The sequence below is a fragment of the Scyliorhinus canicula genome, chromosome 1 (genome assembly GCF_902713615.1).
Source record: "Scyliorhinus canicula chromosome 1, sScyCan1.1, whole genome shotgun sequence".
NCBI lineage: Eukaryota > Metazoa > Chordata > Chondrichthyes > Carcharhiniformes > Scyliorhinidae > Scyliorhinus > Scyliorhinus canicula.
The window spans coordinates 293,336,454-293,353,582 of record NC_052146.1 but is presented as its reverse complement, the minus strand read 5'-3'; the positions used below and the strand labels follow the sequence as shown (position 1 = coordinate 293,353,582).

The following is a 17,129-nucleotide window of genomic DNA, read 5'->3' as shown; positions in this document are numbered from 1 at the left end:
GTTCTATATTATTTTTCCTACTTATGTTTTGTTGGGTCAGACTTCACCTTATTTATTCCTTCACCTTGTGTTCAGATGATTTCCATGTTGCAATTTACACTTCATTTGGACATTGCTTCTTTACTATATTTATTCTCACTTCCTTTGACAGTTGCATCATATCTTTAGCTATTTAAACCTCCCTGGCCTCCACACTATCACAGATCTTCTCCTTCTTGCACCCTTGCATAGATTAAAAATGCTTCGATTTCTATCTTTCTTCAATTCTGATGAAATAACCTGAAACATTAACTCTGTTTCTCTCTACAGATGGTGTCTGACCAATTGTACTTTTCTAGTTTGTTTTTCAGATTTCCAGCATTTGCAGTATTGCTTTTGTATTAGTGTTTAATTCTCTGCCACTTCTCTTCCAGGAATGGCTAACTTGAAATAGCTCTGTCCTTCTCTCTGACAGGAATTCCATTTGGATCTTCTTTCTTGTCCATCTTCATTGTTTTCTATTTCCTTTCTCTTGTTTGATCGGATAGCTTAACTCCGCTTCCGCAGCCACATGTCTTTCATCAGCTGTCTCCGGCTTCAACATATTCTCAATGGATTCCAAATTAGTTCCACCCTTTTTATGATCACACATATCTCTAAGATATCCAGAACGCCTCAAATGCTTGTCGTCTCGACCTGAGACGGAACACATTACCCTGCCCCAAAGCTATCCTGGTCCATTATTTCACTTAATCATTTACCTCATTCGGAACTTTCTTAACAAAATCATTTAAAAATCTTTTTTATCTTGTGAAGGAGCACAAGCTTCACCAACCCATGGATACCAACGCCCCTCCAGATCCTTCCTTCCCTTCCCTTCAACCTTCTCTCATCTCTTTATGTCCTCACCTCTATGTCCCCACATTGATGAATTTGAAGCTCGGCACAAAGTTGAGCTTTTCTTCAGTTGTCTCTGTGCCCACTTCCTTGACCAGGAGGTCTCCCCTTAACTCAATGGATCTCTTTGCCTATCTCCAACATTCTCCCTCCACCTGAATCTTTCCTTCCTTCTGGCCTCTTACTCTCTCCAGATCTTTTCTTTGATAGCTTCCAGAGTGTCAATGGCTGTCTCAATTTCTCTGCTCCTCGTGCTCACTCTAACCTGTCTCCCTATGCACTTGCTGCATTCTGTTCTCTGAAATCCAAGCCTAACATTATCAAACCAACTAACAAGTGTGGTACTGTTGTTGTCTGATGTACTGACCTCTACCTAGCAGAGACAGAATGTCAACTCTGACAGTTTCTCTTACCTCCCTTACCTACTACCTAACATCACATTGTGTCCAGGACCGTAACTGACCTCAACCCACATCACTTCAAAGATTTCCTTGCCCGAACTGCTTCCTCTTCATTATAGACATCCAATCCCTCTACATGTCCATACCCCACCAGGGCAGACTCAAAACTGTCCCCTCCTTCTCGAACAGATGCCCAACCAGTCCCCATCCACCACCCTTTCTCCATCTGGCTGAGCTTGTTCTCACTCTGAACAACTTCTTTACTCCAAATAAAAGATGTTGTGGGTACCTGCATGGATTCAAGCTATTTTTGCCATTTGTTGGATATTTGGAACATGCATTATTCCAGTCGTACTCGGGGCCCACTTACTTATCTCTTTTTCCGGTGCATTGAAGATTGTATTGGTGTCGCTTCTTGCTCTGGCCTCGAGCTGGAAAATGTAATTGGGTGCAATTCTCTGGCCACGATGCGCTCAAGCGAGAGCACAACGCGGCCTGAGGATCCCGGGAAAGCCCTCCTGGGGGCCTCCCGGCAGCGTCCATGCTTCGTGAGATTTGCCCAATTTCCCATGAGGCATCGGAGTCGGAACTCCACCCAAAAGTGGCAGGACCAAACTGCACTTGCGGAAGTATGTCTTAAACCTACTTAAGGCCTTCTTGGGATACATCGTCCTTCCTTGATTCTCCAGCCTTTCCAGGGAGGCCACATCACAGCGCCCATCAGTGCTGATCCACAAGAACGTGGTCCGGGCGGAATGGCGCCTGGGAGTGTCTCCTGGGCTATTGGAGACCCATGGGTGGTCAGGGTCACTGCAGGATGGCCCCCTGACCCTCCCCCTGGAATGTGTACACCATGGCACTGCCCAACTGGCACCATGGCACTGGCTGGGTGGCACTGCCAAGCTGGCTGGAGCACTGCCAAGAGTCAGGTGTGAGGTAGCTATGCCCATGAAAGGAGGGTGCAGGAGGGGTTTGAAGGGTGGGGGTATGCAGGGCAGGTAAGTAGGGGCCTCCGGGAGGTTGGAGGAGGTGATGAGTGGTGGTCCTCGAAGGAAGGGGGTGCTGTAAAGTGGGCTTAGGGGGGTCTGAAGAGAGTGTCCTCCAGGGACCCCACAGCACCGTGTCTTCACTTGGATGTGGGGTAGTGCCCATGTGTGTAGGGGGTGACATTGCCTCTGGATGGGGGGGGACCCACAAGCTCACTTAGAGATGGGGTTACCCGTTCAAAATGGCGGCCCAATCTCTGAATCGAGCTCCCCAGTGCTAAAGAAAATTCTAAGTGTGGGCTAAACCGGTGAGAAACACCCCAGGGTCCAAAAAAGTGACTAAGTGTCATTGAATAGTGGTGGGGAACTCACCAGCAGAGTCGGTGGGAAACTCCCTGAAAAACCTGCCACAAATGAACCGAGAGATTCTTTGGGAGAATTGCGGCCATTGACTTTGTTTTCATTTTCCACCCTTCCCTCACCTTTACCTTCTCATCTCCATTCATAGTGATAGGCTGTCTACTAAAGTTCACTCACTACAAACCTAGACTCCGACAGCCACCTCAGCTGCACTTCCTAATACCCTGCTTCCTGTATGGACTTTCTTCCATTTTCTGGTTTCTACATCTCCATCACATCTGTTTCAACAATGCAACCGTCCACACTAGGATGAATTTTTTCCTTTTTTCAATCAATCAAAGACACTCACCCAGCATGGTTGACAATAAGTCAATGAGTCCAATCCATTTCATGCACTTCTGCTCTTACCCCTTTCCCTCCTTCCCAGAACCATGAACCCCTCAAACTCCCTTTTCACTCCACCAGCCTCCCTATTCAATGGATCATCTGCCAACTGCAGCGTGATGCCACCACCAAACACATCTTCTCCTCGCCTCCCCTCCCCTTTCAGTATTTTATAGGGACTGTTCCCTTTGTGACAGCCTAGCCCATTCCTCAGTCACCCCCAACACCTTCTCCCGTCGACAATTTTCTGTGAAAGTGTAGGAGATGAAAAACCTGCCCTTCTCACTGTTGAAGGCCCAAAATACTCCTCCAAAGTGAAACAGCAATTTACTCCTTTCAATTTAGTATATTGTATTCGCTGTTGACAATGTGGTCTCCTCTACACTCATAGAACATAGAACATTACAGCGCAGTACGGGGCCTTCGGCCCTCGATGTTGCGCCGACAATGTGGTCTCCTCTACACTCATAGAACATAGAACATTACAGCGCAGTACGGGCCCTTCGGCCCTCGATGTTGCGCCGACCCGTGAACCCATCTGAAGCCTATCTGACCTACACTATTCCATTTTCATCCATATGTCTATCCAGTGACCACTTAAATGCCCTTAAATTTGGCGAGTCTACTGCTGTTGCAGGAAGGGCATTCCACACCCCTACTACTCTCTGAGTAAAGAAACTGCCTCTGACATCTGTCCTATATCTACCACCCCTCAATTTAAAGCTATGTCCCCTCGTGTTGGCTCATCACCATCCGAGGTAAAAGACTCTCACTATCCACCCTATCTAACCCTCTGACTATCTTGTATGTCTCTATTAAGTCACCGCTCAGCCTTCTCCTCTCTAACGAAAACAACCTCAAGTCCCTGAGCCTTTCCTCGTAAGACCTTCCCTCCATACCAGGCAACATCCTAGTAAATCTCCTCTGAGCCCTTTCCAAAGCTTCCACATCCTTCCTATAATGTGGTGACCAGAACTGCACACAGTACTCCAGGTGCGGCCGCACCAGAGTTTTGTACAGCTGCAGCATGACCTCGTGGCTCCGAAACTCAATCCCCCTACTGATAAAGGCTAGCACACCATATGCCTTCTTAACAGCCCTATTATCCTGGGTGGCAACTTTCAGGGATACTGTCATGAAACTCAATCATGGAGGTCTACAGCACAGAAAAGTCTCTTCGGCCCATGCATCTACACTGGTCATAAACGATCATTTAAATATTCTAATCCCATTTTCCAGCACTTATCATAGAATTTACAGTGCAGAAGGAGGCCATTCAGCCCATCGAGTCTGCACTGGCCCTTGGAAAGAGCCCCCCCCCCCCCATTTAAGCCCACACTTCCACCCTATCCCCATAACCCCATCTAACCTTTTTTGGACACTGAGGGCAATTTATCATGGCCAATTCACCTAACCTGCGTATCTTTGGACTGTGGGAGAAAACCGGAGCACCCAGAGGAAACTCACACAGACACTGGGAGAACGTGCAGTGTAATGGGCCAGTGTTTAGAGAATCCCAAAGTGTATCATGAAGTTCACCTGACCCACAACTTTTAATAGATTGTGGTATGGGGAACACACGGCCCACTCTACAGAAATGGAAAAGTATTTTTTAAAGCAAAACAATGTTTATCCTATGAACTCAAGTTAACCTTTTTAAAACATACAGTGAACATCTTAGCAACCATCAATTTCAATATAACCCCCGAAGAAAACAACCCTAGGTAATCCTTAAGCTGTCCTTTTAACATCCATAAGACTTTAAAAATACCATTAAACAGAAGATCATCAGGTTAAAGTCACTACTGAGAGCAGTTATTAGTTTTAAATCACCAAAGGATCGATTTACAGTTTTTAGATTACAGAGAGAGAGAGACTAATACCCCTTCTGGCTGTGACTGCAGCTATCCAGCTCTGAAAATGAAACTAAAACACACCCTGCAGCAAACAGCCTAAAACAAAAGTAAAAAGCTGAGAGACAGCCCAGCTCCACCCACGCTCTGACATCACTGATAAACTCCCATTTCTTAAAGGTACTCTCACATGATAGCAGGCTCCACGCAGACAGTGACCCAAGCTGGAAATCGAACCTAGGACCCTGGAGCTTTGAAGTAACAGTGCTACCGTGCCACTCACTTGGCACAAACCTCCTGCCCCTTAATTTAAATCTATGTCCTCTGGTCATTAATCCCTCCACCAAGGGGAAAGGTTTATTCCTGTCTACTTTATCTATAACCCTCATAATTTTATGCATCTCAATCATGTCCCCTGTCAGTCTTCTCTGCTCCAAGGAAAACAACCCAAGTCTATCTAATCTCTTCATAACTAAAACACACCAGCCCAGGCAACATCCTGATAAATCTCCTCTGCACCCTTTCCAGTGCCATCACATCTCCTTTACGGGACAGCACGGTAGCATGGTGGTTAGCATAAATGCTTCACAGCTCCAGGGTCCCGGGTTCGGTTCCCGGCTGGGTCACTGTCTGTGCGGAGTCTGCACGTCCTCCCCGTGTGTGCGTGGGTTTCCTCTGGGCGCTCCGGTTTCCTCCCACAGTCCAAAGATGTGTGGGTCAGGTGGATTGGCCATGCTAAATTGCCCGTAGTGTCCTTAAAAGTAAGGTTGGGGGGGGGGGGGGGGGGGGGGTTGTTGGGTTACGGGTATAGGGTGGATACGTGGGTTTGAGTAGGGTGATCATTGCTCGGCACAACATCGAGGGCCGAAGGGCCTGTTCTGTGCTGTACTGTTCTATGTTCTATAATGTGGATTCGAGATCTGCGCACAATACTCCAGCTGTGGCCTAACCAACGTTTTAAAGAGTTCCAGCAAAGCCTCTCTGCTTAAACTCTATGACTAGGCTAATCCACGGTAGCACAATGGTTAGCACTGTTGCTTCACAGCAACAGGGTCCCAGGTTCGATTCCTGGCTTTGGCCACTGTCTGTGCGGAGTCTGCACGTTCTTCCCATGTTTGTGTGGGTTTCCTCCGGGTTCTCGGTTCCTCCCACAAGTCCCGAAATATGTGCTGTTGGGTAATTTGACAATCTGAATTCTGCCTCCGTACCCGAACTAGGGGATTTTTACAGGAACTTCATTAAAGTGTTAATGTAAGCCTACTTGTGACAATAAATATTAGTGTTATTATTATTCAAGGCAATTATACTATATGCCTGCTTATTCACTTTATCCACCTGCCCTGCAACCTAATAGGGGCTGGTTTAGCACAGTGGGCTAAACAGCTGGCTTGTAATGCCAGCAGCGCGGGTTCAATTCCCGTACTGGAATCCCCGAACAGGCGCCGGAATGTGGCGAGTAGGAGCTTTTCACTGACTTCATTGAAGCCTACTTGTGACAATAAGCGATTATTATTATTAAGGGACCGGTGTACATACACACCAAGGCCCTCTCTGATGCTCTGGGTCCCACTGTTTATCATGTATTCCCTTGCCTTGTTTGTCCTGCCTAATTGCATCACCTCACAGTTATCCGGATTGAATGACATTTGTTATTGATCAGCCCATCTGGCCAGCTTGTCTATATCCTGCTGTAATCTATGGCTATCCTCCTCAGCATTTACCACTCCAATTTCTGTTTAATCCGTGAAATTATTGATCAACCCTCCTACATTCAAGCCTAAATTATAAACAGAAAGGGCCCCAACATTGACCTATGTGGGACACCACTGGACACTGGCTTCCAGTCAGAACAATAGCCCTCGACCATCACACTCTGCTTCCTGTCACTCGGCCAATTTTGGATCCAATTTGACAAATTTCCTTGAATCCTCTGGGCTCTTGCCTTCACATGTCTCCCATGTGAGACCTTATCAAAAGCTTTGCCAAAGTCCAAGTAGACTGCATCAAATATATTGCCCTCACCTACACACCTGGTCACCTCTTCAAAAATTTTAATTGAGTTGGTCAGACACAACCTCCCCTTAACAAAACCACATCGACTGTTCTTGATTAACCACTGCCTTTCCAAATACAGATTAATTCTGTTTCTCAGAATTGTTTCCAATAGTTTCCGTACCACTGAGGTTAGACTGACTGGCCTGTTGTTTCCTGGTTTATCCCTTCCTCCCTTCTTGAATAATTGTATCACATTAGCTATCCTCCATTCTTCCAGCACCTTTCCTGTGGCCTAAATTGAAAATTATTGCCAGCGCCCCTGCTATTTCTTCCCTTACCTGACAACAAGCTTGGGATACTTTCATCCGGCCCTGGAGATAGATCTATCTACCCTGCCAGACCACTCAGAATCTCCTCTCTGTGTTGACATTAATTTCATTTTATCACAGTTCTTCTCCCTGATTTCTATACCGACACCATCCCCCTCACTAGTGAAAACTGACACAAAGTATTCATTTAGACCCTACCTATGACCTCCGGCTTCACACACAAATGACCACTGTTGCCCTTAATGGGCTCTACTCTTATCTTGGTTTTCCTTTTATCCCAGTTTTCCTTTTATCCCGCTTTTCCTTTTATCCCGCTTTTCCTTTTATCCCGCTTTTCCTTTTATCTCGGTTTTCCTTTAATTCTGGTTTTCCTTTTATCCTGGTTATCCTTTTGCCCTTCATGTACTTGTAAAAAACTGAGGAGCTTCCTTTATTTTACCTGCTAGTATCCTTAAATGTCACCTTTTTGCTCTCCTAATTTCCTTTCTAAGTACCCACTTGCACATTTTATACACCTCTCAGGCTTCTGCTGTTTTGAACCCACTGTAAGCCTTCTTTCCTTCTCTTTATCCAATGCTGTGTATCCTCAATATCTAGGGTTCACTGGATTTGTTGAGCCCACTTTTATTGGTCATGTTGGCCCTGGTCTCTCCCTATTTCCCTCTTGAATGTGTCCCACTGTTCTGTCACAGATTTAACCAAAAGTGTCCAGTCCACTCTTGCCAAATCATATCTGCTCTTATTAAAATTGGCTTCCCTCAGTTTAGAACTTTGATTTCAGGCCCATCCTTGTCCTTTTCCACAACGATCTTAATCAAACAGAGTTATGATCGCTGTCTGCAAAATGCCCCCCTGCTGATACTTCAACCACTTGCCGAGCTTTGTTACCTAAAATTAAGTCCAGGACTGCACCCACTCTTGAAGGATCTTATACATGTTGGCTTAAGAAGTTCTATTTTAAGAATCCCGCTCCCTCTAAACCTTTCACACTATGACCACCTCAGTTAATGTTGGAGAAATTGAAATCCCCCACAATAACTATCCTATTACTTTTGCACTTCTCTGAAATTTGCCTGCATATCTGCCCTTCTATTTCTCTCGGACTGTTAAGTGGCCTATAGACTCCCAGCAATGTGATTGCTCCTTTTTTGTTTTTTTTTTAAGTTCAGTCATTATGGTTTCATTTGAAGACCCTTCTTAAGATGTCATCGCTCCTGAACTTGTGGTGGCAGCCAGGGTGTGAGTGGTCGCACACAGGGCAGCTCCTGCTTGACGGCATAGAAAAGAGCTCTTTTTACCCGAAAATGGGAGAACATTTGAGGGTAAAGTGTAGCTGAAGGTCGGAGGAGAAGTTCCCTCGGGTGTGAGGTCTCTCTCTCACTCTCCCACTCTCTCTCTCTCCCCTCTTCCCCTGTCTCCTGCTGCCTGTGGCGGTGTTTTTCTTTTTTGTTTGTCTGTGGGAGAGGCCTGATGCAATTCAAAGTGGTACATAGGATGCATATGACTCTGGCAAGAATGAGTTGGTTTTACCAGGGAGTCAATGCCACATTCCGGCGCCTGTTCGGGGAGGCCGGTACGGGAATTGAACCCGTGCTGCTGCCTTGTTCTGCATTACAAGTGAGCTGTTTAGCTCACTGTGCTGAACCAGCCCCAACCAGGGAGTAGCAGATGAGTTCGAGAAGTGTGGGTGGGACCAGAAAACCACATATATATGTTTTGAGGCTGTGAGAGAAGGAGGTTGGTCCGGACCCTTTGGTGACGATATTCGGATATTCAGGATTTGAGAAGCCAGAGCTGATGGAGGGGAGGAAGGCCGATGTCGCGGTCTTGCCTCTCTGGTTGCCCGGCGAAGGATCTTATTAGAATGGCAGTTGGCAACACCGTTGGGTTTGGTGGCTTGGAGACTTTCTCCATCTGGAAATGATTAAATACGAATTGAAGGGCTTTGAGACGAGATGGGGGTGTGTTCGTGGCCATGTTTGAGGAGTTGTTTGTCGTGGGTGAAAATGGAAAAACATTTGTTTAAATTGTATAACTGTGTGGTATGGCGTATGTTCTATGGACTGTTTATATTTTGTAACCGTTCAAATAAGTTTGGAATAAAATACATTTAAAAAAAAGATGTCATCCCTCCTTCCTTCTGTTATTGATTCCCTGATCAAAATTGAGACCCCTCCCTCTTTTACCTCCTTCCCTGTCTCCGCTTGCTGAACATACTCTCAGGATCCCAGCTCCCCTGCCAAATTAGTTTAAACCTTCCCCAACAGTGCGAGCAAACCTCTCTGCAAGGGCACTGGTCTCATTTCAGTTCAAGTGCAACACATCTGCCTTGGCCGCACGGTAGCATAATGGTTAGCGCAGTTGCTTCACAGCTCCAGGATCCCAGGTTCGATTCCCGGCTTGAGTCACTGTCTGTGCTGAGTCTGCACGGTTTCCTCTGGGTGCTCCGGTATCCTCCCACAGTCCAAAGATGTGCAGGTTAGGTGGATTGGCTGTGCTAAATTGCCCTTAGTGTCCAAAAAAGGATAGGTGGGGTTACTGGATTACGGGGGTAGGTTGGAAGTGTGGGCTTAAGTGGGGTGCTCCTTTCAATGGGCGGTGCAGATTCGATGGGCCGAATGGTCTCCTTCTGAACTGTAGATTCTGTGTGATTGTGCAGGTCCCACTATGTCCCCAAAAACGGTCCCAATGTCCCAGAAATATAAAGCCCTCCCACCTGCACCATGTCTGCATCCATCTGGACTAACCTATTTCTATATCATGTGGCACCAGACATTATCCTACCTTCTGGGTCCTGTTTTTTAATCTGCCTCTTAGCTCACTAATTATGGTTGCAGGACCTCATCCCTTTTTCTGCCCATATCGTTGCCACCAATATGTACCATCACCACCATATTTCTATTTTCCCATCTCTTTCAGAATGCCCTGCAGCTGCTCAGTGATATCCCTGGCACCAGGGAGGCAACATACCATCCTGGAGTCTCTTTTGCAACCGCAGAAACACCTGCCTGTTCCCCTTACGATTGAATCCCTTACCACTGTAGCTCTGCCATTCTTTCTCCTCCTCTGTTGTGCAGCAGATTCCCTCACGGTGCCATGAAGTTGGCTGCCATTCCTTTTCCCTACACAGTATCTAAAGTGATATTTCTGTTAGAAAGGGGGATGGCCACAGGAGCACAACCTGCCTTCCTCTATTCTGCCTGATGGTCACCCATGCCCTTTCTGCCTGTTCAGTCTTCACCTGCGTTGTAACCACCTCACTGAACATGTTATCCATGACTTACTCAGCATCAGCATCGCGGATGCTCCACAGTGAATCTACCCTCAGCTCCAGCTGTAAAATACGGTTAGCCAGTAAGTGCAGTTGGACACACTCGTGCACATGTGATCACCAGGGACAACTGAAGCTTCCATGATTTGTCACATAGCACAGAATGAGCATATCACAGTGCAAGCTCCCCTGCCATGGCTACCCATAAACCTCTTATTTACGTCCTTTTTAATAAAACAATTATGCTTATACTGTATACGAACACTATTAACTTTACGTCCCTCACCCTACTTTGCTTACTTATATTACTTTATTGTAATTATCCTGACTTTCACACGTGTTTCTCAGTTAATCCCTCCTTCAAAAAAAAACACCGTTTAAATCATGACTGTTTCTCTGATGCTGACTGGGAGGACACTGTTCCCAGACTGGGGAGACCAAATGCAGACTGGGTGATTGCTTTGCAGAATACCTCCTTTCAGTCTAAAAGCACAACCTGGAGCTTCTGGTTGGTTGCTTAACATTTTAATTCTCCACCTTGCTCCCAGCCTGACCTTTCTGCCATGGCCTGCTACAGTGTTCACTGGAGGAGCTGCACTTCATCTTTTGATTCAATACTGTACAGCCTTCTGGACTGAAGATTGGGTGTTCAACTTCAGATGTGTGTTTTCCTCGTTTTGCTGGGTCAATGTTTGTCTTGTTTCTTTATCCCTTCATGTAACATTCAGATGTTTTTTATGTAGCAATTCATGCTTCATGTGAGCACTATCTTTGTTTCTTTGCTACATCCATTATCACTTTCTTTGTTGCATTTTGAAATCTTCTGTTATTTAAACTCCCATAGCCTCCACACTCTCTCGGGCCTTCTCCTTTATTGTTCCTGACTCCTCCCCCTTATATTGGCTTAACTGTTCCATTTTGGTCTCCACTTCTCATGAAAGGTCATCGGCCTGAAGTGTTTGTCATAGTATCCACTCATGTATATAATGAGATGCAGACAGGCAGTGATTGACACACAGGATGACCAGTAAGCATACAACACAGTACATCCAATCACCAGACAGGACACTACCACTATAAAGCCAGAGGGCACTAGGTTTCCCGCTCTCTCGGGACGCAGCTACTGAGACAGTCCGAGTCCACGAGCTAGCAAGTGCAAACACCATGCAGTAGCTAGTAAGGCTGGTCAGGCTACTACATGGTCACCAGTCAGATCAGTATAGTGTCGACCCACAGCTGAATATGTATAGCAGTTCTATAGTTGAATAAAACAGTGTTGGATCTTCTCCAGTGTTAGACTTCTGTTTCTAACTTCCCTGCATCGAGTGCCGTCCACATCGAACCAACCTGCCTAACACATCAGTGTTAACTGTGCTTCTGTCCACAGATGCTGCCTGAGTTTTTCTTGCTTTTTTTGTTCCTGTTTAAGATATCCAGTATATATAGTACTTTGCTTTTGTAGGATGAGATGAATGGCCATCAGGGTCTTTATATTACTTAATGGAGTCTATGCATTTCCCACAACCTTTGTACTTGTATTTGATAACTTTGTTTTACTTCTTTTAATATGGCTGGGCAAAGGTTCATCTTTAAAAAGATGATTTTGGCAATCATTTTCAGTTAAGGGATAATGTTTAAAATCCCTTGATAACTGCACTAATGAATAGCTTTTCAATTATGTTAGTTATACGCAGGACAATTTGTAATTTATTCATTCATTGGATGGGGTGTCGCTGGCTAGGCCAGAATTTATTGCCCATCCCGAATTACCCTTGAACTGAGTGGCTTGTTGTGGACCTCGAATCACATGTAGGTAAGGACGGCAGATTTCCTTCCCTCGAGGACAATAGTGAATCAGAATGTCCTCATGGTCATCATTAGACTTTTAATGATAAGACTTATTGAACTGGAATTTCACCATCTGCTTGGTGGGATATGAATCTAGGTCTCCAGACCATTGTTCTGCATCTCTGGATTAGTAGCCCAGTGACCATATCACTATGTCACCGCCTCTCCTAATGTGTTAATTGCAGCCAATTTGTTAATTATTGAGCAAGAGCTGACTTATCGGATGTGCATTTCTTGTAAATATATTTTGTCTATTGAATCCTTGTAATTCACGACTGCTTCTCAGCACCAGGGACCGAGGTTCAATTCCTGGCTTGGATCACTGTCTGTGCGGAGTCTGCATGTTTTCCCTATGTCTGCATGCGTTTCCTCCCACAAGTCCCGAAAGACATGCTTGTTAGGTGAATTGGACATTCTGAATTCTCCCTCCGTGTACCCTAACAGGCGCCGGAATGTGGCGACTAGGAGTTTTTCACCGTAACTTCATTGCAATATTAATGTGAGCCTACTTGTGACAATAAAGATGATTATTCTCCGCTGTGTTTAACAGTAGTGTGAAGTGGCTTCAAAACAATTCGTACAATGTAACATGTTATAATCCAGTTACTGTATTCTGTCGTACATAAATGTGGCAGTCTGACTCGGCATTGATTGTTATTTTCTCATTTACAGATTGCAGAAATCTATTTTGATGAAGAAGAATGTATCCTTTCTGCATTTACAAACAGTTCATGCCTCCTTGTACAATTTCATTGGTTTTAGTTGTTCTCTAATATCGGATCCAGGTAGTTATTTGTGAAAATCTGGATCTGAAGTATTGCAGGATGCCAATGGCACAGGTGAACTTTTTATCCTGTCTTACTCAATGACTCATATATACAATTTCAACAAGAGTCATTGAGTAATGATCAGTCATGTTAACTTCTCCCCAGCCTATGGACCTACGGACATTTGAAACCCAGGGTTACTTGAAAGAAACAGGATTGCAGAATTTGCACTAATCCCAATATTTTACTCTTGACTTTGAGTATCCAGTTTCAACATTGTGAGCTGCACTACAGCCATATCGACATCCTGGCTGTAAGCAGAGCAAAGGATATGCACTCTGCTATGTGACTTGACTTGTCATGGCCTCTGCATCTTCTAAAAGCTCACATCAGAACTGTGGTGGGTATATTTAGCTTTAATAACACCCTGGAAACCCGACAATACATACAGAGTAGGGCAGTTTACTTAATTTTCTGTCTTCCTGGGATGTCACCATCGCTGACCAGGCCAGCATTTGTTGCCCATTCTAAATTGTCCTTGAGAAGTTGATGCTGAGTCACTGCCTTGAATTAATACAGTTCAGTGTGTTAAAAATCCCGTTGGTATAAAATGTGAGGGTATCCCAAAACCCAGAAGGGTAACTTGGAACATCAGTTCTTAGTGATGTATATTTTCAATTTCTACACTGTCAGAAAAGATATGCCAACCAGGGAGGAATAGTCCAGCCTGTTTTGTGATCAATTAATAAACAATATTAATTCAATTAAAAGTAAAACACACGGCAAGAAAGGCTATAGTACACTACAGTAGTACAGTTATACACACACAGTATTACATGAAGTTACCCCTTTGTTCTCAACTGCCTACGCTTCCTGAACTCGGAGACGCCCCTTTTTTCAAACACTATCCAATATTATATAACTATGAACCGAATCCAGCAGATAGTAACCACGCCCAGGTTATTTGTCCACGTTTCGGAAATCCATCGCCTTCCAAGTTAAACGGTCCTGACCTGCCCATGCATCACCATAGTTAATTGTCATAAAGCATTTCTCTAAATTTTGTTTCCTAATATTGCTACTGAATTAATTTTACTTACATTTGCTGACCATTAGGACCAATATTGTTTAGTTAACCCTACTTTGCAATCCCTAAAAAGAAAATACAATATTTGTAGTGGCATCCCGGAATTCCTTACCTATTGGATAAATTTTGGTCCACGTGCACACTGTGCTAGTAACACAATTTTAATTAGCAACATTTTGTAGTTAGTTTGATACGAGCAATATGTGATTTTCCTTTATGCTGCACGTAGATGAGAAAGCAATACAGTTTATTCAGCTGGAAAAGCTGTATCATCAAAAGTTGCTGGCAAATCTTGCTGCTATTCAGGAGCATTGGGGTATGTATGGAATATATCCATAATGAACACCATCACTAATTAAATATGTTTTTGATATTTATTTTGAGGTCCAAATATCTGCCAGCTACAATTCGCTGAAGGTTCGGTGTTTTCAAATTTGGGTTGAAGTTAAGTTAAAACTGGCAACTCTTAGTTTTTCTTTTACATTTACTTAGGTTTCAGTAATGTTAGCCCAAATGAATGTTAGTTAAAGCTGTAGATAAAGTAATCTTCCCTAGTACATAACTGGGAGTATTGTTGAGGAAGCAGCAAGTAGCCATTTTATTTTTAAATGAAATTAAGGGAAAGGGGGAAGAACTGGGTTTTACGCCATAAGAATATTTAGAAACCATAGCAAGCACGAGTTTCAGGAAGTTTGTTGTACCTGTGTGTAATAGACTCCCTTGCAGTTTTAATCTGAGAACTGTTGGCATGGCCTTATTTGGTTAGATGCCCTCACTAGACTTATTTATTCATGGCTTGCAAGTGAGCATTACCAGCACACCATCGTCTCCCCACTACAGAAGAGCTACTGCAGGAAAGATTTGCTAGGATATGGAAAAAGAGCAGGGAGTGGGACTAATTAAGTGGCCCATTTGAAGAACTGGCACACTTGGGTCAAATGGCCTACTGTGCTGTCTCATTGTATGATTCTATGAAATAATAGAATAGTTAAGTTTAACCTTGATTTTGACCTCGCATAATTCCGGCCACCACCCTATAAAAGGGCTTGAGGGGTCCAGAGAAGGTGAATAATATTTTCCAAGGATGATACCAAAATCTAAAGATTTTATGTACCATGAAAGATTGGACAGGCCAGGGCTCTCTTTCTGGGGAAGACAATGCTGAAATATGATTTGATAGAGGTCCCAAAAATTGTGAAAGAAGTTAATAGGGTAGATTTGGAGACAAAAACAAAATGCTGGAACTCCTGACAGCGCAAAAAACAGAATGCAAAAAATATTTGGGTCGAGCAGCATCTGTGGAGAGAACTACAGAATTAATGTTTCAGGTCTGTGACCTTTCATCAGAACAGAGAAAATATGTTTCAACTTATGGGTGAGACCTAAACTGGGGATCAGAAATATAAGATAGTAACTAATAAATCCAATGAGGAAGACAGGCAAAAGTGGTATATCAAGAGAGTGGTTAGAAGGTAGAATGCACTACCACAAAGCTTAGTTGAGGTGACTGGCATAGATGCATTTGAGGAAATGCTGTAGAAACACAGGAGGGAGAAGGGAGTAGAAGTATGGTGATTGGATGAGATAAGTAGAGTAGGATGTGATTCATATGGTGCATAAACACAGGCTTGGACCTGTGAGGCCAAATGACCTGTTTCTGTCCTTTACATCCTATTTAATTCTGTTTTTAAAAAGTACAATTAGTGGTTAAAAATATTAGCAAAATTTATAAGTAGGAAACCACTCACCAAATTGTGTCAACTTTAATGGGATTGTAACATTTAGAAGTTCTGGATACAGCTGCACTATTTTAAGGTGTTATTAATAAGGATGTCCAGGTGCAGTTTCATAATTTTGTCCTTGCACAGCCAAGGACAGATGAAATCAGCAGCGAAAGGAATCCTTTATTTTCCTAAAATGTCTTGATGTTCCTGGCAAACCTATACCCATGCTTCATATTTTTCCCCTCTGTTTTTCTCTTCAATGCAAAGTTCTTTAAGACTGTGAGCAATACCATATGAATGATTTTAATTCTGGTTTATCTGAAGTAGAGGGGATGGTCTAACTCTTGACTATTTTGCAGAATTCATGACCTCTGATTTGCAAAATGAACATTATAAACTTGGGTATTTTATTCCAGTGACCCCCACCTCTCTGCAGTGGTGTAAACTCAACTATTTTTAGACTCTCACTAGTCCATGCTGACTTCTCATTTTGTTGTTGACCACTGGCATCTTGCATTTTCTACCACTATCACTAATGCCACAAAGTTGGTGTTGACAGGTAATTGTCTTCCGTTTAGGGAGGTGAAAGAGAGCGAGAAACAATTAACTTGGGAGAACCAATGACTTAATCATTGGAAGATCATATGTGCATGGCTGCTGACATGTAGTGCAAAAAAGCATTAATTGAAATACACGTTTGACAAAATTTAACTGCTGTACTAATGAAGGAGGGACACATGAGATTAAGTATCACTAGAGCATGACCTGTTCTGGCTGGATAATTGCTACATTTGGTTTCCACTTAATTATATTCCTATTAAACCCTTATTGCAGATTTTGGCAGCCAAGGCTTTGAAACATGAATTTTATTGGAAACTGCTCCTGTACAGCTGACTTTTTTTCTTGCAGAAGTGAAACAGAAGGCAGCAATCATAAGAGAGACTTCAGAAGGGAGGTCTGTTAAAGCTTTAGATGATGACAAAATAGTAAAGCTTAAAAAATTCTGTGCAACACACTCCAGGTAAGTTCACTATTTGCAATTACATTATCACAATATGGAAATTAAATGTATTGAAATCTTAGAACAATGCAATTCTGTAGTTTTCTCTTGCCTTATTTCTGGAAATTGGCATTGTCTAAACCAGGCTTGAAAAACCTTTTCACTCAGGGACCAACATTTCCATTTTTCTCACTCAAGGGGTTGATGAACAAATTTCAGAAAGTTACAACTTCGCACATATTCCTCCT

General features: G+C 43.7%; 1 protein-coding gene across 4 annotated transcripts in view; it reads left to right on the top strand.

Annotated features, from left to right (window-relative positions):
- Positions 1 to 17,129, top strand: part of cnsta (consortin, connexin sorting protein a) — a 98,631-nt gene that overhangs the window by 43,230 nt on the left and 38,272 nt on the right. For all 4 annotated transcript variants that reach the window (XM_038815436.1, XM_038815450.1, XM_038815457.1 and 1 more), the window contains 3 exons: positions 12,976 to 13,006; positions 14,387 to 14,473; positions 16,791 to 16,902. In XM_038815436.1, coding sequence (XP_038671364.1) covers positions 12,976 to 13,006; positions 14,387 to 14,473; positions 16,791 to 16,902 — 230 coding nt within the window. The remainder of the gene's footprint in view (positions 1 to 12,975; positions 13,007 to 14,386; positions 14,474 to 16,790; positions 16,903 to 17,129) is intronic.